General features: G+C 42.7%; 1 protein-coding gene across 2 annotated transcripts; it reads left to right on the top strand.

Annotated features, from left to right (window-relative positions):
- The first annotated feature begins 1,196 nt into the window (after positions 1 to 1,196).
- On the top strand, positions 1,197 to 18,648 carry JOSD1 (Josephin domain containing 1). 2 transcript variants are annotated; one of them, XM_075286886.1, is made up of 5 exons: positions 1,197 to 1,376; positions 5,957 to 6,476; positions 8,903 to 9,031; positions 12,335 to 12,529; positions 15,133 to 18,648. In XM_075286886.1, exons 2-5 carry the CDS (start codon positions 6,295 to 6,297, stop codon positions 15,230 to 15,232), a joined length of 606 nt encoding a protein of 201 aa, XP_075142987.1. In that variant the 5' UTR covers positions 1,197 to 1,376; positions 5,957 to 6,294; the 3' UTR covers positions 15,233 to 18,648. The 2 variants fall into 2 exon arrangements, with proteins under 2 accessions (XP_075142987.1, XP_075142988.1); XM_075286887.1 differs by having other exon boundaries at positions 5,962 to 6,476.
- Positions 18,649 to 24,408: the final 5,760 nt, after the last annotated feature.

A 24,408-nucleotide genomic window follows, 5' to 3' on the forward strand; every position in this document is an offset into this window, starting at 1 on the left:
TAAGAACTTGCTAAACTTTTCAGTAAAGTACTTTGGTACTATTCCGTTATCGGGCCAGCAGCAGCGCAGTTCAGCAGCAGCTTTCGGGACAGCAGTTCAGCAGCGGGAATTACAATGACATCCGAGGACTGCTGGCCCGATGCTTGTGCCCAGTAACCAGTACATCGATGACCCCCCTCCCCCATCCTTCTCCTCCTGCCAGTGCTGCCCCCCAGCTCTCCTTACATCTTCCCCGTACCCTCTCCCCGCCACACGACTAGGCCTCACCTCAGCGCTAGTACCGAGACCGAAAGGAAAGACACCGGGGCTCAATCCAGGCCCTGACAAGAAACACGCCGACTATAGGAACGGTGAGCTACAGCGAGCCGGAGGGACAAACTTTCTGCAGCGTCCGGCGGCTATCTAGTAGCATTCATTGCTCAAGATTTACGGTGAGGCCTATTACAGGGAGAGGGTACGGGGCAGATGTAAGAAGAGCTGGGGGGCAGCACTGGAAGGAAGAGGAGGATGAGGGCATCGATCGATGTACTGCCTACTACACACAAGCACGGCCTCTATCATCGGGCCAGCATCGGCTTAGTCATGTGGCGGGGAGAGGGTACGGGGTAGATGTAAGGAGAGCTGGGGGGCAGCACTGGAAGGAGGAGGAGATGGAGGGGGGGTCATTGATGTACTGGCTACTGGGCACAAGCATCGGGCCAGCAGTCCTCGGATGTCATTGTAATTCCCGCTGCTGAACTGAACTGCTGTCCCGAAAGCTGGTGCTGAAATGCGCTGCTGCTGGCCCGATAACGGAATAGTACCAGTACTTTCTCTGCATGTGCTTTACAACTGCATTTATTTAACGTCTGGAAGTCGCAAAAAAGAAAAAAAAAATCGCAGCAAAACATTACGTCTGAACTTATTTTAAGTGCTATTAGCTAACCTGTAAAACCAAAAGTAAGAGGCTTGTATTGGTATGAGGACAGATTGAGCCTGCGCTGTCAGTGACGCAAATATGTGAATAATAGTAAGAAAATCAGGCAAAACTTTGCGCCTTGAGGCGACAAAACAAAGCACGAAAGCGGAAGTTAGAAGTTTCAAGTAGTTAGCAGACCCCACCCACCGCAGGCAATCACTGAGCCAATTAGGTTGGAGATCGCAAGCGAGGCGTGGAACTCTTGTGATGTCATCACACCTCCAATCAGCGCAAGGAACCAAAGCGATAGGGCTGGTTCTGTTGAAATGCTAGGACCAGTGACGTCACACAGCTGGTGAACTGCACGGGAACGGCGCTAGTGGCGGACGAGAGAGGGGGGAAGGATGTGAACTTGTGCGGCTTGTGGAGATCGAGGTTCTGGGAAGGAGTGTCTGCACGAGGTGGTGAGCCGGAGGAGGTCAGTGCACAAGTCTGTTCTATGTAGTAATGTGGCTAGTGGTGGAGACATAGGCCATGTACCCGGGCGGCACTGTATGTGCACATAGGGCACAGTGCAGGACCTCAGTGGCCATTCACAATACAGCAGCTGCTTAGCCCATGTTCTCCTCCACCATCAGCCAGAACCTTCTCTGCTGACAACTTCCCCTTGTAGCTCACTGGTCGCCCCTCCTGACAACTTCTAGTAGTATGTGCTCCATGAATGGCTCAGCTGACACATAGAATTCTCCCATTGTTGGCAACTTTACCAACTATGAAAGCCATGTATTTGGGTAATGCCTCATAGTAGAGGTTTATATAGCACCAGTGTATTCTATAGTGCTGTACTGATATACTATCTGTATACTACACTGCAGAGGGCTGTCTGGTGGACTCTTGTTCCTGTCTCTTCCTTACAGCCCTTGCTACTCTTTTCTGTCTCCAGCTTGGCTATACTAGAGTCAGGGCATACAAGGGGAGGCAGAGGAAAGAGACTTGTGGCCTCCCTAGCAATCCTCTGCAGACAGGGCTTTAGAGGGCCTGGACTGTGGATTACTCCTAAAGCTTAACCAGTGTATGGACTGCCGTGGTAAGTCTTATTATTCCACAGATAACCCCTTTAAATGTGTTTTCTGGCCCCAAATAGATTATTCATACAGATGACCTATTCACACTACCTATGGATAAGTCAAGTCTTGAGTATGAAAAGTTGATTTGGGGCCTGAAAACCTCTTCAATTACTTTAGATTATTTGAGTACCATAGAATTATTCTCCAGCGCTGTAGATGGAAGGAAAACAACTTCCAGTGATCATGTTTACATTGGTCATATTTCATGGACTTCCAATACCATGGTTAGGTGGCGTTCATACTACCATTGGTGTCCTCTCAGCAGTGTCTGTGGCTATTGTCTGTATAGGATTTTGGCAATGGACACTAGCTGGTCTGTTAGCAATGTCCATTCACTTCAATGGGATTTTATCTTGTGTCCGTTTACACCCAAGTCCATTTTTTTTTTTAACATTGATATCTATGGGCAACGGACAGTAACTGATAACCATCAGTTATTGTCCGTTATGATAGGTGTCTGTTTTTGTTTTTTTTAAACGGACACCTTCTGAGCGGACACCAACAATAGTGTGAACCCTACCTTACCTACAATGCTGTGAATCACCTGTCCCATTGTGATTACAGTATGAAACAGTAGTCCAGTAGTGAGGCAGTGACCTACAGCTTTTCTATGTTGACTGTCGGCTTAAAAAATAAATTTCCCTTTCCAAGGCGGAAAGACCAAGCAAAAATGGGTGAGTGCTTACAAGCTGTGAAAAAGGAAGTGTGCCTCGCTCAATGGGATCTCTTCCCCAGTGAGTTTATGCACCCCGGGAGTCCCTGTCTCCTGGAGAACTTAAGCAGCTAGAGTCCCAACAGACTGTTTATTGCAACCTCAAAGGGGAACCTGTCATTTGAGTAAATATGGAACACTAAAGTATGGACAAGTGGATTAGTGTCCCAAACAGAAATGCTGTCAGTGCCCATAGTCAAACAAACAATGAACATAAAAATTGCACGTATGCACAATTCAGTAACAAAATTGGGGCACTACACCCCAGCCTCACTGCTCATGTGCCATAGAGGAATCTGAAAAACTACCAGGTACAGACAGGCCTTCTATAGGGAATAAACCATTGGTCCATGTGGAGTTGTTGGTGGTTTACTGTCCCAAATTTACATGACAGATTCCCTTTTGGGCACTTTTGCATTGCTGATAAGGTGAACCAATGTGCAAACATTGCCGTGATCAGCCAAAAAAATGAGCAACCCCTGGTTTTGCTACAGTAAGGAGTTGTCCTTTTTTGGGGTTCCCCATGATCGTTGTTTACAAGGTAGTATCTTTAAAGGGATTCTATCTTTCAAACACATTTTTTTTCTAACACGTTAGAGTAGCATTAAAAGGTTATTCTTCTCCTACCTTTGGATGTCTTCTCCGCGCTGCCGTTCGTTTGAAATTCTGGTTTTTGTCGGTATGTAAATGAGTTTTCGCAGCACTGGGGGCGGGCCCCAGCATTCAAACAGCACTGGGGACGTCCCCAATGCTGCCAGAGAACTCTCCAGCGCTGCCTCCATCTTCTTCTGAAACAAGGTCTTCACCGCGTCTTCTTCCGGCGGTGGCTTCTAACTTCTAGGCGTAGGGCAAAGCCGACTGCGCATGCTTGTGGCCACAAGAAAAATGGCCATTTACACAGTATTGAAGCCACCGCTGGTGAAGACGTCGTTCCAGAAGAAGATGAAGGCAGTGCTTGAGAGTTCTCTGGCAGCATTGGGGACGCCCCTAGTGCTGTTTGAATGCTGGGGCCTGCTCCCAGTGCTGCAAAAGAACTCCTTTACATACTGACAATAAAACGTGATTTCAAGAGAACGGCGGTGCGGAGAAGACAACGAAAGATAGGAGAAGAATAGCCTTTCACAAGGCTATTCTGATGTGTTAGTTTGAAAAAAAAATGTGTTTGAAAGATAGGATCCATTTAAGTTTATATTATGAGATCAAAAGCTGTTGATTTCAGCTGACCACGGCTTATATTTTTTTAGGTGAAATATTGTTTGCAGTGGTGGACTTCTGTCTGCTGAAAATGTCATCTGACAGGTTGGCAAACTATGCCAAGGTTATTGAAAGTACAAAAGTAGGTCACATTTGGCCACTTTGTATAGTCTAGACAGTCTATTGTTTTGCTGGTTGTACATTTGTACAAATTAAAGAGGACCTTTCACCACCTGGGGCACATGCAGTTTTATACACCGCTAGAAAGCCGACAGTGTGCTGAATTCAGCACACTGTCGGCTTTCACGATCTGTGCCCCGGGTGAAGAGCTATCGGTGCTGATACCATAGCTCTTCACCATCAGAAGTGCGTTTCTGACAGTCAGTCTATAGTGCTGTACTGTGAGAGAGAGGAGGGGGCGTTCCTCACCGCTCTCACAGTACAGCGCTATAGGCGCTACTGTGAGGAAGGGCATTCCTGACTGACTGTCAGAAACGCACTTCTGATGGTGAAGAGCTACGGTATCGGCACCGATAGCTCTTCACCCGGGGCACAGATCGTGTAAGCCGACAGTGCGCTGAATTCAGCGCACTGTCAGCTTTCTAGCAGTGTATAAAACCGCATGTGCCCCAGGCGGTGAAAGGTCCTCTTTAACACCTGGATGATTGATCTGCTGCATTGTGTCCCATCAAAATCTGATGTGTATCACATAGTTATATGTTCACACAGAGAATCTTGATGTCTTTTTTCCTGTCAGTTTTGGGGTGAAAAAAACGCCTGCTATCTGCCCTTTACTGCCTGTGGTTTCAACACAGATACAACACTGAATACTTGACTGTGTGTGGAGCTGTGCTTGTTCCAAATGATAAACTGTGGCAGATATGAGGCTTACCCTCGGATGTCTTCTGTTGATTCAACTGCAAATACACACAGAATAATTTTTTGGCTGTGTACTTGTTTCATATCTGCATATCCTTGGGCTACATTCATATAACCGAGCTGCACCTGAATACATACGTTAGAGTGTATGGAGGGATCCGTGAAAATAGATAAAAATAGAACATGCCGTATATTTAGATGGTCCGTTAGAAAGGGTCATCAAATAACGGTCATGTGATTTCCATTAAAAAACAGACATTATTCATTGTTATGTGAATATAACTTAAAGGGGTATTCCCATGAACATAACTATTTTTAAATTTATAGATGGTTAAAAGTTAAACATTTTTGCGAATATAAGTAATTAAAGATTTTGCAGAGTTTTAAAGATTTTCTCTAAAGATCTTGTGGTTAGTTTGTTGTCTTGATCGGTTGCTAGTGGATACGACCATGAATGCCGGGCTTTTCTAGGGTCAGATCAGCCATGATTTCCTTATTGTGGCCGAGATATCTTCTGATACATGTAGTGTCCCTGCCTGATAACACAGCTACAATAAGAAAGTCATTGCTGGGTTACTGACAAGTCTTAGACCATAGAAAGTTTCTGCACTTGTGGGTGTATCCATTGACAACAGACTCGCTACTAAGATGGTTAGAAAAAATCTTTAAAACTCTGCAGAATTTTTAACTACTTATATTTGCAAAAATGTTTAACTTTTAATTACCTACAAATATAGATATAATTACTGTATGTTATTGGGAATATTCATTTAACAGAAGACCTTTCACAACCTCTACCAACTCTGTCTCTTTCCATAATCTGAAAGATGCCACTACAGTGATTCTGGTGCAGTTAGATATTCTTTTCTATAGCCCCTAGTGGTCCTGAACAACTGGAGACTTTCTACTGTCAGGTGGGTGGAGCCAACAGTGTGGGTACCGCCTACCTGACAAAAGATCCTAATTAGTGTGTGCTTAAACTAAGCAGGGTAATTCCTAAGGAAAAGTGGGGGCTAGGAATTTCAGCTGTGTCCGTGTGTGTGTGTGTGTGTGTGTGTGTATATATATATATATATATATATGTATCTAGATAAAAATAAGTTTAACCATATTGTGAATTTTAACCATCTTTTTTTGATTTGGCAGTTTAGAAACCCATGTAAAACGGTGTGAAGCCATTGTGATTGTGCCAGCCCAAAGAGCACGGTGGCATGGAGGAAAAAGAGAGATGTGGAGAAAGAATCCTGTCTTAAAGATTTAACCCTCTGCTTCTGTTCTCACACCTTACAAGGAATACTGCTCCAAGACACTTTCATAAAAGAATACAGGACCATTTTGTCTTTTTGTTACCTGTATGGAGGAGCATGGGATATAAATCACATGAGCCATACTAGGACCCCTCGTGGACACTCGTACTAAAGGGCTTTTCTGGGACATACTCATTGTTACTTACTGTGCTTTGGCCCCAACACTTATTTACAGCCATGAGCTGTGTACCATGGAAAGGGGATAAGGCAAAATCTGAAAGCGAGTCTCAGGAGCCTCTGCCAGCACACATATATCACGAAAAGCAGCGCCGGGAGCTCTGCGCCCTCCATGCCTTGAATAATGTCTTCCAGGATGCTGGAGCTTTCACTCGGGAAGCCCTTCAGGAAATATTCCAGAGGTGAGGGATGTAGGAAGACTATACTATGTGTATATAGTTAATCTTGATTCTCATTCACGTAAGAACATTGGTAGAAAATCTTTTGTAAGTATCACTGATCATAGATCTCTGTAAACTATTCATTTTTTTTGTGTGTGTGTGTTGTAAGGCCTCAGGCACACACATGTACCGTAGCTTGCTGCTGTATGTTATCTGCAATTATATTAATTGCTTAAAGAGATCCTATCATTCAATCACTTTTTTTTCTCCCTAACACGTCAGAATTGCCTTAAGAAAGGCTATTCGTCTCCTACCTTTCGTTGTCTTCTCCGCGCCGCCATTCGCCAAAAGTCCCGTTTTTTTCTCTGTATGTAAATAGCACTGGGGGCGGCCCCAATGCTGCGAGATAACTCTCCAGCGCCACCTCCATCTTCTTCTGGAACGAGGTCTTCACCACGTCTTCTTCCGGTGGTGGCTTCTAACTTCTAGGCCTTGTATTTAAGGGGGTAATTTAATACTTTATTAACCTATGTAACTTCCTTTTAATAGAAAATAGGCTGCGACATTCTCATTAGCAATACTCTAAGCATTGCCAGGGAATCTCTCTCTGTATGCCGGTAGTCAGTGCAGCATGTAGAGCTTGAAGAATTTTCCAAAGGGGCATGATCCCTTCAAATAGCTATATCTCTGGTTTTATTCCACCTAGAAAAATAGTTATAAATATCACAAGAAAGCTGGCAAGAGTGCAGTAATAGCTATAACACAACCTTAGATATCACTTGTTAAAAGCAGAGTCGGGAATATCTGCTATAGCTAGAACCGCAGCTTTCTTCTCATATCAAAATCATTTTTTTTTTTTTTTTTTTTTTTTTTTGCATGGTAGGAGATACAGCCAAGAGAAGTGACATATACCTCCTTAGCGGGCGTTCACACTACCGTTATTGTCCGACAGGTAGTGTCCGCAGCTAGTGTACGTTCAAAATCTCGCGCAACACTAGCTGTGTCCGTGACACTTTTCATTCATTTAAATGGCGATCGGGTGCGTTCTTCTGCACTCCGTGCCTGTCCTTACCTGTCCGTAAAGATGTCCGACTTTTCAAGCGGATAGAAAAACCTACATGTCGGGTTTTGCTACTATCAAGTGGGTGGTGTCAGGCAGGAGCAGGCAAGGGGGCGTGATACGGTTTATCTCTGACTAGATATTGTCAGAGTCCCAAATCCCGTCCCCTTTGTGCCTTCTGCCTGAATGTAGAGAGCCGAATTAGTATATCAGGCACCAAAACTAGCAGCAATTATTTGTTGGAGATGGTGGGAGCTATAGAGAAAATTCAACAGGATTTATTGAAGGATGTAAGGAACTAGATTTGGGAAGGTGGTGGAAGATTCTCTTTATGTTACACAGTTACATCTTTGTATTTTGATGTATTCATCTATTATCTGTAGTTCCTTTAAGGTTAAGGCCCCACATTGCGGAAATTCAGTGTTCTTCCTGTTGCAGAAATGCATTTTACTGTACCATCAAAATTAATGAGATTCTGGCTAATCCCAACCACACATTGCATTAAAAAAAACCTTCTGTGACTAAGCCACATTTTCAAAAGTGCACAAGTTTTGGAAAAATACAGCATGTCAATTTTACCTGTGGAACCGCTTGTGTTTTCCCTATGTATTTAATAAGGGAAGAAACTCTGTAACGAAACATGAAAAACGTTTGTTTAGTTTTTTTTATCTGCATTCCACAATGTACGGCCTTAGCCTGAAGATTGCCTGATCTTCCTAACTATTGTCTATGGTCCTCTACAACTTGGGTCATTTCTTCATGAATTTAAAAAGGATTTGTCACCAACTACAAGACACCAAATGCCATACATCTTCATTCGTGCCCCTGATCATATAGACATTTTTAATTGTAAATTCCGTCCCCCCCCCCCCTCAAAAGATATGGTCCCTAGAATATTACATGTAAATTAGCTCTGATTCACAAATGGGCGGTAACCTCTTGTTTATCTTGTAGAGAATAAAGGGTTCCCGCCCACTTGTTGAATCAGAACTACTTTACTTGTATTATTCCAGGAGCCGCATGTATTGAAGGGTTGGACGGATCCTACATATAAATATGTCTATTGGATCAGGAGCACAGCGAGAGGAATGTGGCATTTACTGTGCTGTACTTGGCAGATCCTCTTTAATGCTAAGAAGTGAGTCTTTTCTCAGGATAGATAGGTATTCCTGTTCTCCAAGGATGCTATCTGATCCCATTCTTCGGTAATGCACAGAAGATGAAACATGGCTACGTGCATGAACTGTTACTGTGTTTCTCATGTACACATATGATCACATTGTACCCAATTGGTCTTGTTTATTATAGAAATATGCTATTGCCTTATATTTTGAGCATTTGTGTTAACCATTTATTTACCTTGTAATGAATATTTTATTTATTGCAGGTTGTCCCCTAATACATTGGTGACCCCACATAAGAAGAACATGTTGGGAAACGGAAACTATGATGTTAATGTTATTATGGCTGCATTGCAAACAAAGGGTTATGAAGCTGTATGGTGGGATAAGAGAAGGTAATAATCTAACACCAAGTATCATTAAAGTAGTTCTCTAACAATGGGGGGGGGGAAGGAAGTTGTACAGCTAGGTACATGTGCATGTTCGCACACATATATTTGTTGCAGAAATTCCTGTGCTGATACTGATCATCTGATTTGGAGTTTGCAGAAATACATGCACATGCTGCAGATAAAACCACATTCAGATTATGGAACTTGTATTCATTTGCAGAAACTACTGCAACATATTAGCATGGCAATTGGTTATTGGGATCAAGTCCTGAGATTGAAGCTTTGGCTTATTAATGTTTTGTCAATATCCTACTGGTTTGCAGTTTGCATGTGTATTCATATGATCTTTTATTTGTCCTTGGAATTGGTTACATTTGCAAAAAAAAAATCCTACTTTCCCTTGAATTCCTCCTTCTCCACTGGTAGTGTTGGCATCACAACTGATGGCTGCAATTTAGTGTCATTATGGCAAATCATGGCTGAAGCAAAAATGGATGTTGATACCGCAATGGCAGTACTGGAATAGCTGGGGAGGAGGAGGCTCTTTAACAAAAAAACAAAAACAAAAAAACCCTATCTAAGTTATTCTGTTAGAAGCCCCCCTACTAGAACTCAATCTGATCACAACATCTTGCTTATTTGGATTCAGTGCACTACCACTCCATTCATCTTTATGGGGCTGCCAAAGATAGCTGAGCGCTGGGTTTGACTTCTCTTTGGTAGTCCCATCGGGATCAATGTAGTAGGCAGGTAGTCCACAAGCTGTTTGCTGCTCCATTCTTATGAGGGACACAGAGTTTAAAGTTAGTTGCAACCCCTTGGTGTATTGATAGGTCCTATTAACATACAGCAGATGTTGATTTTGAGTTCATATGAATGAAGGCAACATTAATACTTGCATTATGCAGCTTTCTGGTTCTGTCTTCCTGAGTAGCAGCATCTGGATGTGTAAACCCAGTCAAATCTCTGTGCAAGGGACCTGCGTATAAAGATAGAAATACTCCAACCTAAAGTATGGGGGAGACTACTGAAGCAATAGGGTAGTCTGAGACGCCGGCAGCCACTTTACATACATGGAGAGGGAAGGAGATGAACCAAGACGGCAACATTGGAAAATAAAATGATTTTACATGGACGTCTACTAGTAGCAAAGTCATAGCAAATACACTTTTACGTGAGGTCACACAGTGATCTGTGGAAAATTTTTTAGTAAAATCTTTTTCTCAGCTCTCACTAAATATGGTGTGTGGTGGGTGATATCTCCAGAGATGTACTTTAGACTTTATTTATTAAGAAAAATAGAGGCCTAACCAAATTATATATACATAGGACAGGTCATCAATGAAAGGTCAGTGGGGGTCTGACACCTGGGCCCTGGCAGATCAGCATATGTTTGATCCAGTGAAGTGCAGGTGGTGCTTCAGATTCCTGATCTGCAGGGTTGTGGGTGTTGGATCTTCACAGATCTTCAATTGAAAATCCATCTTTCCTCATCTAATAGTGATTAAACAATTCTCAGCAAAATCGGAGTGATTAAAGTCACTAATGATTCCAATTAATTGCTTGGCCCTATGCTCACACTTACCAATATTAATATCAGGGAATCTGGGTGCTTGATTTTCCTTTTTAAGACCTCAACACCCCCTTTTTGTGATGTAGACCTAAAGTTTGCTGCCCACGTCTCTTTTTGGGATGTTCACGTCTGATATAAATGACTGCTAGCTTGGTGGATGTGGGAACATGGAGATTTGTCTGCTCTTCTCAGTCTTCACGAGGTTGCACATTTTTTGAGTCTCCTGTACATTTTGGGAGAGTTAATGAATGGAACCGTGGGCCTCACTGAAACAAACTGTAGGGATTTTCTTAATTTCTCTGCCTCACATGTCTTTATTATTGCGTTATATGACTCATTGTGAAATATTTTTATGATGGAATTTGCAGACGTCAGTGGGAGTGACACACCTAAGTTTAACACATTAAGAATTTGCAAATGTGTGTATGATTTTTGTTTTGTGGGTTTTGTTTTTGTTTTTTTGTTTTTTTTAACAAAAAACAAAAACTGAGAGGATTTAGTCAGAGTATCCGATATTTCTAAATTTTCTCCAATCATCTTACCATTCATTCTCTAGTCTGTACAAGTTGTCTGACCACTTGACCCTACTGGGCGGTTTTTGGAGATACTTTTCTTCATAGTAATTGTTTGTGTCTTATTTTTGTTTGGTCCACGTTCTTTTAGCTAGATCATTGTATTTAGAAGTCACGGTGTAGGTCACAATAATGATTCTGTCTATAAAGACTTATTTGTGCTACTTTTATTTTTTTTTCTCCCCAGTAAAATACTGGACAATACAGAAAGCCAATCCTTCATTTTAAGGGGAATAAACCCCATTGACTAGAAGATGTGTCTGGTTTGTCTTGTAATCACATTGTCTGGCCAGTTAAAGGTTCTCACATTGATTTATAGCATAGCTACCTTCCAACAAGTGGTGCTAGAGGTATACAGTTCGCAGTCCGACAGACCAAAACAACAGAGAGGTGACATTAGTGTGATCTGAGTGCATGAAAATGACTACAACACATTATACTAGATTTATACAGTGATTTATATTTTTATATTTTTTTTGCCCACCATAGAGATTATTACATATTACTGGGAAGAATAGACATTTTATCAATTTCATGAGCCAGTTAGACTATATGAAGCACCAATGTTGCTTTGCTTGGTTGTTACAATAAGATGTGTACACATTACACTGGGTTCACAGACAGAAGACAGAAACCTGGCAGACCGTGCCCGGCCGTGAGCGTTTTGTGCTGTCCGCGGCGAAACTTTTTTTTTTTTTTTTAACCGATAACAAAGTCCTGCATGTCCAACTTAGTGTCCGGTTAAAAAAAACAAAACAGTTTTGGCGCGGAGCGCACAAAGCACTCACGGCCGGACACTTTTCAAACCCATTCAAATGACTGCAGGTTTCCGTCTCCTGTCCAGTTTCAGGCAGGAAATGGAAACCTGTATAACGGAGATCCGAAGCGCAGATGTGAACGAGCCCTTAGTAGAAAAACACTTAGAATAAGAACTTCTACACTGTCACCGGCTCTTGTGATCACGCTCTGGTTTAGGGACACCTATAGTAATAGCTGGTATTCTGATATATAAATTCCTTCTTTTAGTTATCATCTACCACACCATGTGAAAGCCACCATACAGTGTTTAATGTAAATGCTCGTGTTTATTAATGATATAAAATTCTGCTTTTACTTATTAGATTTTTTTTCTCCTAACCTCCTTTTCCATGCTTTCTGTAGGGATGTCGGCCTGATTTCTCTGTCGAACGTTACTGGATTCATTATGAATCTTCCATCCAGTCTTTCATGGGGACCTCTGAAACTGCCACTTAAGAGGCAGCACTGGATATGTGTACGGGAGGTCAGTGGAACTTATTTCAACCTGGACTCCAAACTAAAAAGGCCTGTGCGGATTGGAAATGACGATGACCTAAGGTAAGCTGGTTGTCTAGTCGCCTGTAAACCATGGGATTCCAGCAGAGTCACTAGTAGTTTGCTTACAGCGGTAACGCATGCTTGAGTAGGTGACTGGTGACTACTAGAGGTTGTCATTTTCCTCATTTTCATCTTTTGGTAGGAAAGATGGACTGGACATCCTGTTGTTGTGATTGTCAGTGGTCCAGTAAGTGCACTATACCTTTAGGGAAATGCCAGTAGTTTCCTATAGCTATATTGGAAGCAGAAAGTCCACAGAAGAAACCTCTTATGAAAAGCGCTGCGGGACGCTACATGGGGCCTTAGCGTTAAAGTGTATTGCCTATATTAGAAAACCATTATATATACCCTAATGGGGGATTCTGAGATGATAGATGAGCACAGTGGATAGAATAGTAACAATGAACAGCTCTTGGACACGATCAGTCCTGCATTGCACAGCCAACATGTTAATGTGAATGGACACTGTGTATTGCTTTCTTTTCCCCATGGTGATGTTGCAGGTCTGTACCTTGTTTGCAACAGGACAAAGCTGCAATACCAAGCTCACAGCTTAGGCCAATGACAAGTCTGCTATTGCTGGGACTTCAGTCCCGTAGCACAGGAAACTAAGGTTACGGGCACATGTACCGATCTATGATAAAACAGCACACGGATGATATGTGCTGTTGGGAATCTCTATGGACCCATACATTTCATTAATGGGCCGGGTCACAAAACGGGCAAGAATAGAACATGTCCTGAGTTTTGCCTCCAGGCTTACAGACCCTGATAATAGTTATGTGTGTGGGGCCATAACAAAAGATTGTCTTAGTGTGTTAACAGTTAAAAACACAGCTAGTTCACTGATAAAGCAAAGGGTCATATACATGGGACCAAAGGCTGGCGAGGAAAAGTGTGGCAGCAACACTAGAACTGCAGGGGATCTTCTTCATTTATTACTTAATACAGTATCCTGTCACTACCCCATTTTTATATTTGTTTTTTTAATCTTGGCAAATCCTAGTCACCCCCTTCTAACTATCACATGATTCCAGAATCCCAGGCCCTTCCTCAGCAGTTGTGCCTGCTTAACGTTAGATACCCTTTTTCCTGCACATACATTCATGCTGTTTCATTGACTAATATGAAGACCTGCGTTTTGTGCTGTCATCACTCTGTTAGGATGTTTGGATTTCATTGTATACCTACTCAGTATAGGGTGTATTGTTTTGTAACTATGTGTCTGAACCTTTGTACTATGGAATATATGATAGTAAAAACAGTATTAAGCACACTCAGTTTCTAAATGTATTATCTCTGGAAAGGAGGCACAGATTTTATGGGGGAAGGAAAAAAGTATTGCATGCAGGTGAGCCTGACCTACCTAACTGTGTTACTGGTTTAATATGCTTCACCGTGGTTGGTGACACTCCCTTTTATAAGACTACTAAAAGACTCCGGCCTCTCAGTAATTCTACACCATGTAGGTGCGCAGGATCGTAAATCTACATCAGTAAGGAACTGGCATAGATTCGTGATATTACTCACACAGGGCTTGAAGGACGTGTCAGTAGCTGTATCCAATCAGGATTGCTGATACATGAATGTAAACAAGAGTGTCCTTCATTAATCGTAATCTGGGTAAAAAGATCAATTTAATCATGATTTTGATTTGGGTCATAATCTCCTCGCTCAGCCCACTCTAGTGCGAGTTATAGTAAACCTTGCAGACCAGGGGTCTTCCACGCTGGCTCGCTTAGATACTTGCCCTGCTCCTCTCACTGTCTAAAATAGTGGCAAGTGGGACACAGAGGCTCAGATGCGCCAATTTGAGGCACTTTTTTGGCTATTTTCGAAGCTTATTCGCCTTGGCACACTTAGTTCCCATCTGCGCTTGGTGACCGCTCAGGGATTATGTTCCCCATTCTGCTTTAAAAATGCAGAGAGAAAATCCCTGCATGCATTTTTTTGGGGCGGAAATACGTCAAACCCTATTACAGTCTATGGGGTCAGTGCAAGTAACCGCTTTTAAAGCAGATTGGATTTCTATATTTTCGGGTCCCCAAGCACACCTGAACAATGGGAAACCCAGGTGCAGATGTGAACTTAACCTAAATCTGGACCACTGTGTGTCAACTGGCAAGCCCCCAGTGTAGACCCTATGTTCATACAGGAAACCCAAAATGGAAATGATATTGGGCAGAATTTTTAAAATCTCTTTTTATACTCCAGGGAAAAGATTTTTCAAGATATTCCAGAAAAATTTTACCTGGACTTGAAAAAACAGTGAAATCTGAAAACTTACAAATTAGCATTTTTTTTTTTTTTTTTTTTTTTTGCATTGTTCTAAATTTTAGGCATTTTCTGGCATGAAATTGACATCAGAGTATGATCTGTGAGAGTCTGACACCCAGACCCCACACAGATCAGCTGTTGCAGCACCCTCTGAGTGCCAGAAGCCAATGGTGAATGGGGAGGAAGAGGCGTGCATCACTGATCCTATTGAAGTATGAAAAATTGATTTGGGGCCATTAAACTTTTTTTTAGAACAAATCTCTAATTATTTTTTTTTTAAAGAAATTGCCAACTTACTGAAATGTCTACAACTTCTCTCTTGGTAGAAAATTTTTACATCAGCAACTACGGGGCAAAAACTGTGAGCTGCTGTTGGTGGTCCCCGAAGAGGTTGAAGTTCATCAGCGTTGGCGGACTGATCTGTAACCCACCTTGGACTTCTTTTTTTTATTATTATTATTATCATTATTATTATTATTCTGATCTCTCATTCACTACAGTTTTATTACCTGTTGTTGACAATCTCTGTTAAGGGTGGAGTTTCGGTCTCCTCCAAGTCAAAGAATCAGATGAAGTCGAGCCTATGGGGCTTTTTCCTTTTGTATCTGACTGTGCAATATCCAGGAGTAACCTAGAGGTTACATTCACTTGTCTGTATGGATGCAAGACAACACGGTTTCATCTCAGTATTTTCTAAAGAACGAGAGTGCAATGAAAACAACGCACCCACGGGTCAAGATGTGAACTTGGCATACAGTCAGTGCATATGCCCACGCACTCCGGGAGCTATACGGTGCAATTTTCAAACCTTTTTTTTTTTTTTTGCTGTATCACCATTATGGATTTATGCTGTACAATGTACAAGGTATCTATGTGCTATGTATTAACTGGCCGAACAGAAAACATGAGAGATATATATATATATATTTTTTGATCTATGAAACATCTTATACGTCATTATAAAGAAACTGAGCCATCCTATTGTATGCACGATATCTAAATGCCTAAGCTGTTGTTCTCAACTAATAAGTGCTCTTTTTTTAAGAAAAATGAAAATGCAGACATGACTTTGTTTGTATATAGCACAGCCCCATATATGCAGATGTTACTCACATGTCAGGACAGATATAATAGTGCAGTCACAGGAGTTTACATGTGCGGCCAAATTATGTCCCATTTCAGATACTTGAACATGTTTCTAGAAATCCATACGGAACGATATGCAGTGACAGATGATAAAAGCAGACTTGTTCGCAGGTGCCCATCTATAAACTGTTCAGAGTAGCAGCTTGCTCATTAAAGCCATTAATATGGTGTATGAGAGGAAGAAACCTGGAACATGGTGTTCTCCGTTCTGTCTGTGTACACTTGTTGCACCAAGAAACACTTCTTGCTTTTGCTTGCACCATGACTTGCCAGTCCTCATCACTTGTGATGTGGTATGCTGCCTTTTTATAAGACCTAATTATTTGACATATCTGTGTATTATTATATGTAGGAAATCATACCTAAGTGTTACATATCCAAGCCTTGGCACGCAGAACAGCTGGATCGTATCCAGAAAATGAGATTTCGACCAAAGTGAGTTCTGTTACAAGAAGGCAACGTTCATATTTGAAGCCAGTATTTTGTGGGTCAGGGATGGCAGATTAAATTATTTTTGCTTAAAAGTATATACATTTTTTTTTTCTTTTAAATGATCCATCATTATTTAGATTTTTTTTAAAGTTAAATGAAGTAATTTTGCAGATTATATTAATTTCCTAATCCCTGTGTATATAGCACCTATGTCTTGATTACACAAAATAAAATCCTGTTTGCAAGCAAATTGTGCAGCCATGTGTTACTCCCATCCATCTGACTCCTCTACAGGAAGTAAAGTAACACATAGGACTGCAATTACAGATAACACATGGGTTTGCATAGGAGCTATATAGACAATACTAAGAAGATTGTTTTTTTTTTTATTGAGGTTATTTGGAAAGTTACTTTTATTTTCTTTAGTTTATGATGTGTTGAGGCAATAACTATAAAAAAAATAAATTGCAAAAGTACACGGCCTTTGAAAGGGTTGTCCCAAGGTTGAAACTTTGACATGAATGGTGATAATTGTCTGTGGTGACCCTCCCCCTTCAAATGTCAGGAATAGGGTCCTCTGTCCCCCATTAGAATTGAGATGTGATCAAGCGTGCACATTGCTGCTCCATTTAAAGTCTGGAGGACTGCTGAAGATGGCAGAGTACAGCACGCCACTATCTTCCATGGTGCTTTGGATGTTGAATGGAGTAGAAGAATACATATTCAACCATCACTCATTCTTATCAATAGGGGAGAGGTTGATCCCAGTGGTTGGGCCACACTGATCAACCATCCTATGGATAGGTGACTTGCTTCAATCTTGGGACAACACTGTTTAAAGAGTCTACCACCTCCACAAGCATATTTTACTCCTACCATTGCATTACAGTAGTAAACATACCTTTGTATCACTTTTGTAGATTTGGAGAAAACCAACTTTAAAATCTTGGTGCACTGGGGGTGGGCCTTCTGCTCCCTGGAGCACTGCATTTACTGCTGAAATGGGATGGTGATGTCATAACAGTGGGAGGTTCACAGGCAGGGAATGATGGGAGTCAGGGTGGCAAAATCAATGCTCCAGGGAGCTGAAGGACTGTCCCCAGCGCGCCAGCTGTCTCCTTTACATAAGACTTCTGAGTTTTCTTTCCTCTAACCTACAAATGTATATGGTTTATCACTGTAATGTGCTCTGTAACATGGTGACAATTGCATAGGCTTGGGGGAGATGACTGATGTTATAAAAATCTCATTCTGGAGGAGAGAACGGCTGTCAACACTAAATATTCTGCCACTTGAAACAAAAGCGTCTTAATTTTGGTTTCCATAAGTTTCTACGCTATATTTTCCATTGTCTTGTCACACACCAGTTCTTGCAAAATTGCTAAAATGGTCAGTTTACTTTATAAGATTTAGAAAGACGTCCTTCAATGCTGCTATTTATCAAACAGAAGAAACCGTTTGATATAAAAGTCTCAGCAGAAACGTTTGTCAGTGAATTTGGACTAGTTTGATTTGCCCTTGAACCACAGGCCATGGTTATGGGGCCATTGGTTTGTATTACCAATGCTTTAAATTGGGGATAGCATTAAGCATAGCATTACTATTGTAATGATTGTTCACCTATTTTTTTCGGTTGTCCTTTTGTGTGTGTTTTTGGTATGCTGAGTTTCTGTGCCAGCACAGGTTGCAATAAACTATGGTATCAGCTGTATACTACAAACCGCTAGATCTCATGCTACACTTTGCTGGTTTTATCATTGCAGGAACTGGTGTGTAAAATACATCCTGGTTTATCTGTACCTCCAAATAGATATTCTAATAAACTGGCTTAAGTTTGGGCTCCATGGCTATATTCTGCAGAGCAATGTATCACACTTATGATTGCGGTAGAATGCGGTGTTATTGCAGCTAATAGTCACATATGGTGGTGCATGAATTTACATGCACACATGCTGTTTCATGTGGTCCAACAATGAACACAGTCATTCCACCCCCCCCCCCCATTCCTCCCAAATTTTAGGAGCAATGACGTGATATCTACTGCAGTTGAAGAGCATAATCTCCATGAGTTACGCTATAGCCATGGAGGCCAGGCCTTATTAGTAAATGGTTTACAGCATGTATGATCTAGACTGTAAAAGTTAAACTTCTCTGAAGTTCATTTTCTATGGAGTCTGAAAATGGAGCAGAAAATATAAAATGGTTGAACTTTTTTATGCTATTTTCTGTGCTATTTGTTTACAGAGAAAATGTATTTTGTTATCCAAATATAAAATAAAGTAAGAATATAACCCTGCTGTGTTTTTATCCCTTACACACATTATGGGTGATCAGTATGTTATACTTCGAGATGATCTATCCTGGGATGTAGAGTTGGGAACACATTTTGGGTGAAGTCAGAAAAAGTTACTGACTTAGACTTTGACTCCAAAATAAAATAATGAATTTAAATTATATTATACAATTCTACAAATAAATACATGTATAATTTGTTGTATATTTGCTTCCATAGGAATTCAATAACTGGCATTACATGAATTGGAGGAATGACCATGCCTGGGTATATATGCAGTGTCAGTACTGGCTCATTGGTCTTATAACTTGTCCATTTCAAGTTGCATCCCCATAAATTCCAACTGTAATCCCCAAAAAGTTGGGATGTTGTGTTAAATGTAAAGAAAGCAAGAATGTCATGATTTGGAAATCTTATATAACCATATTTGACAGTAGAACATAAAATACATATCAGAAGATAAATGTTTAGGGGGTTTTTTTTGTGTGTTTTATGAAATGGAAAAATGTCTCCTTTTAAAAATTGGTGGCAGCAATACATCTCAAAGTTCAGGTAAAAGTAAGTGGTGGTACTAGTGAAGAAACATCTGGAGCCACAAAGGCAATGGCAGTCAGAAGCTCACCAATCTATTCTGTAATTTCTTAGATACAGTTTTTCACAATTTAAAAAAAATTCCTTAGTGGGATATTCAAAGCCTGTACAATTTTACTATCTACAGTACATAATATAATTAAAAGGATCCTGAGAATCTGGATAAATCCATATGCACAAGGGACAAGGCCATGTCATTGTTGGATGCTCATGATCTATGGGTCCTCAGATGGCACAGTTTTATGGCATGAATTGATAGTGCAAATCCCTGCATGGGCTCAGGAATACGTCCAGAAATGTATGTAAACACTGTTTACCATTCAATCCACAAATGCAAGTTGAGGCTGTCTCTTGCAACAAAGCCATATATTAACATAATCCAGAAATGCTGCTTTCTAGCCTGGGCCAAACAGACTGATGCAAAATAGAAAACTATTCAGTGGTTATATGAATTAAAAAAATTGGTTCCCTATCGTCCATACCAGTGGCACAATATGGGGTATTTTCTGCCCCTGTGTGCTGGTAGGACAGGCGGAATGTTTTAATTAGCCAATAAAGTACATGGCTTGCCCTATAAGAGGGCACAAGAACCTCCCCCCCCCCGAGTGTTTTTTTTTTTTCTGTCCTGTGTGACTGGACAGGTGGTGAGGAGGCCCTGTGGCCTCCGGTAGGGGTTGGAAGAAGGTGTCTGTTAACCCCTTTTTCTTTCCCTTTTTCTTTCTTTCTGAGAGAAAGATTTAGGTTTTGTCTTACCTGCTCTGCAGGGTGTTCTGATTGTTCAGCTGTGCACGGCTCATTCACTGCCCAGTAAGGTAAGCTGAGTCCTCTCCAGCTTTCCTCTGTGTTTAGTGCAAACTAAAAGCACTGATACTTTTTTTTGCTACAGGCACTCTGTCAACTTATCTGTGCTGCAGTGTAGCGTGGCCTGTCTGTGTTACAGTCGCAGGCATGGAAATTGTGTGGGAGCTTTCAGCTTTCCCTTTATGCTTAGTGCACAGTCTGAGCACTTATATCGATTGTTATGGCTTGTGCGCACATGTCTGGCCGAGCTTCGTCCGCTGCCCTAAAGCGCAGCTAATGTGAACAGCATCCTGTGAGATGGCAGTGAGTTTTTTTCCAGCAACTCCCACAGCCCAGGTGAGGTAAGCTGAAGGTGCACCAAGGAGTTTTTTTGTATGTCAGTCTGTAAGGAAACAGACATTTATTTTGAGTGCAGCAGGTCTAGAGGTCAATACTGTTTGTACTCTACCCGAAGGCTAGATCTGCCTGCTGCCATCTGTGGCATCTGCCAGTGGGCTGCCTGCCACTTGCCTACTAACACCCACTTTGTTGGCTTGACTACCTGGCTCATCTCACTGTTGCCTTCGTGGGCAGCCATCTGCAGCATCTGCCTGACTCGGCTACTGGCCTCCTAGAGGTGGCTACCTGCCTTGAGTACCTGCTACCTCTGCTCCTGTAGGAGCATCATGAGCAGAAGCATCTTGCTGGTGTAGATTATAGAACCTCTACAAGAAGGTGGTTTGGTGAGTACAGATCCGGAATAAAAGTGAAAGTATCTCCTCTCTTCTGATAGATATCCGTACTTCCGTGTCTCAGCTCGCAAAGAAGCCATGTCATGAAAAGCTTTCCCTGTCGCTCCCCTCTATGGAGAGGCTCTAGGTGGGCGACGACTCAGAATCATCTGATAATGAATCTATTCATTCCAGCAGACCTATCTTCTATTATGCTACGAGGCTGCTGAAGTCCATCCGGTCTACAGTTGACCAGGATGTTGACGGGGAAGCCTCCATGTCCACCTCTGGGGGGCACATTACCTTCCATTCGGACTCCTCTCTGGCCAGCATCATGCATCAGCAATGGAAACAACCTGAGAAGGGACAATTCCTCTACGAGAGTCTTCAGGTCCCTGTTCCCCATGGACCCATCACAATGGGACAAGTGGGGGCATCCCCTGAAGGTCGACCTTGCGGTGGCTAAACTATCACGTCAGACTCTAGTCCCCTTAGAAGATGGCTTGAATCCTTTGGACCTCCTGGATTGCAAAGCGGACTCCAACCTAAAGAAGGTGTATTCCGCCAGTTCAGCTCAGGCCTCAGTAGCCATAGCCTCAGCTGCTGTGTCTGATTATCTGTGGACCTGTCTTTCTCAACTTAAATGGGACATCGACTCGGGAGTACCTCGGAGTACCTAGCTTCCATGGGTAACCTCCACAGAGCAATGGACTACATCTCGGAGTCATCCAGACAACAGCTAAAGCTCGCCTATAAATCCATGGCTATGTCTACGGCCGCCATGAGGCCTCTATGGCTAAAACCCTGGAGAGCTGATCTCTCCTCAAATTTGCGCTCTGCTCCCTTCCCTTTGAGCCTGGAAAGGTATTCGGCCAAGGGCTGGATGACCTCATGGAAGGTCTAGCTGAGGGCAAAGGGAAATCCCTGCCGCAAGCCTCCAGAGGTAGGAGACCTCCCCCTCCTAGGGGTCGAGGTTCAACATCTGGCCTTAGACGCCAGCAACAACGGCGATCTAGATACAGTCCTAGAGGCGCGGGTCGTGGTAATCCAGGGATGACCCCAAAAAGAAGCCTGAATTTTAATGGGGTGCCTCTCTCTGTGGCCATAATTCACATTGGAGGATGTCTTTTCCATTCTTTCAGCGGCATGGAGAACCCACATAGAAGATCTTTGGGTTCTACAGGTGGTAGAACAGTTACTCCATAGAGTTTAATCATCTACATCCCGACTGGTTGTCATCACCTGGCTTCTTCCCGTTGCTCAGCAAGCCATCCAGGAAGCTTCGGGTGCGGAGTATATCGCAAAAGGAGCTCTAGAAAGGGTTCGGTTTACTCTCCAGTCTTCCTAGTTCCAAAACCTTCAGGAGACTAGAGAATGATTATCGATCTAAGGTACCTCAACCGATGCATAAAAAGAAAATCTTTCCGGCTGGAGTCGGTAGACACTGTAACATCTTTTCTACAGCAGAGAGAAGTAATGATCACCCTAGATCTCAAAGACGCGTATTTCCCTATTTTTCGTCCTCACAGGAAGTATACCAGAATCACCATTTATATGGCCGACCACAGAGAGCATTATCAGTTCACCGCATTGCCGTTCTGCATTTCCTCAGCCCCATTCATATTCATCAAGGTGATCGCGCCGGTCGCCGCTAAGACTACAAGGCCTATTCATCGTTCCCTTCTTGAATGACTGACTGGCTCATAAAAGCTCAGTCTGCTGCAATACTCCAACATCATCTCCAGATAGCTATCAACTTCCTACAGAAGTTAGGTTGGATAGTCATTTGGGAGAAATCAGAGATCGTGCCAGCTACCTGGAAGAAGTTCCTGGGTTTCATTGTGGATTCAGAGTCGATGCAGATCTTCCTTTCCAACCCAAGGAGGTTGAGAATAGAGGCTGTCGCCCGCTTCCTATTTCGGACCCAGTGAGTTAACATCCGCACTGCCATGAGAGTCCTCTGCCTGAGATCATCCTTGGCCAGGGCGGTCCCTTGGGCTTTATGGCATTTGCGTCCCCTTCAGACAGAAGTGTTGAGAACCTGGAATGGCTCTCCACTGGAATTGCACAAGAAGATCTGACTTTCTCCCAGTACCCGTCTTTCCCTTAGTTGGTGGATACACCTAAAAGATGGAAGGTCCTCAGTCCCGACAGTGTGGACCCTGTTCACAACAGATGCATCCCATCTGGGATGGGGAGCCCACCTGGAAGAGAAGACTTTGCAAGGACGTTGGAGGAGACCAGAGTTGGGAACGTCTACCTGGCACTTCTTCACTTTGCTCAGGATCTCAGAGGCAAAGCAGTGAAGGTTCATTCAGACAACATGACCACTGTAATCTATCTGAACAAAAAAGACGGCACCAGATCTCCAGCCCTGCTCAGAGAGGCGAATTTTATATTCTCCTGGGCAGAAAAGAATCTGACCCAGTTATCCGCTGTTCACAGCAAGGGATCCCTGAACATAGTAGCGGATCAGTTGAGTTGGGGTATCACCATATCAGGAGAATGGTCAGTCCTGAACAAGACGGCCTAGACAGGGGTCTGGCTGCAGCCACATTGAAGGTACATGTAGCCGCTCTGTCCACCTATCTGGGGAGGCATTTGTCTCAGGATCCTTTAGTGAGAACCTTTATCAAAGGAGCAACTAGGTTGAGACTGGTACTTACTACCCCTGTCCACCAATGGGGCCTTAGTACGGTCCTTACTGTGTTATTTGCACACCCATTTGAGCCTCTGGAAGAAGTCCCACTTAAGTTTTAACTTTATAAAGCGTTTTTTTTGTTGGCAATAACTTCTGCCAAAAGGGTCAGTGAGCTGCAAGCATTGTCGTCAGAGGAGCCTTATATCTCCTTCTTCCCTGACCGTGTGCAGCTGCGATTTCTCCCAGGGTTTAGACCCAAAGTCCCATCTACAGCGAACATCAATCAGCTGATTTTCCTTCCAGCTTTTTTTTTTTTCCCTCTCCCACCTCACCTGAGGAGGAGAAATTCCACACGCTGGACTCGGTGAGGTGCTTACAGATTTACCTGCGTCGCACCCGCTCTTTCAGGAAGTCAGAGAATCTCATTAATTATCTGGGAAAGCACAGGGGCTCAAAGCCTCTAAGGCTTCAATATCGCGATGGGTCAGGGAGACGATTAAGGTCACCTATGCCTCCCAAGGGCCATCTCCTCCAGCCCTTCTTCAAACCCATTCAACGAGGGCGGTTTCCACCTCCTGTGCAGAAAGCAAGGCACTATCTTTGGACCAGTTCCGTGCTGCTGCTTCATGGTCCTCTGAGTTTACCTTCATATCCCACTATCATTTAAAGAACTGTGTCTCAGAATCTACGGCCTTTGCTCATACTGCCCTAAAAGGGGATTACTTGCTATCTCCCCATATTGTGCCGCTGGTACGGACGACGGGGAACAAGTGATTATAAAGATAATCTTGTTTCCTTTAGTCCTAACAGCGGCACAAGACTTCCTACCCAGGGAGTCAATTTGATTGTATGCAGCTTCTTATTTGTTGTTGTTTTATGTATTACTTTTGTATAAACACGTAGGATGGAGGTTCTTGTGCCCTCTTAGGGCTCACTCACACGGAGGGCGGTGGGGCAGATTTTGACTCGGGGAGCCAAGTCAAAATAT

This window comes from Leptodactylus fuscus, chromosome 9 (assembly GCF_031893055.1).
Source record: "Leptodactylus fuscus isolate aLepFus1 chromosome 9, aLepFus1.hap2, whole genome shotgun sequence".
Lineage (NCBI taxonomy): Eukaryota > Metazoa > Chordata > Amphibia > Anura > Leptodactylidae > Leptodactylus > Leptodactylus fuscus.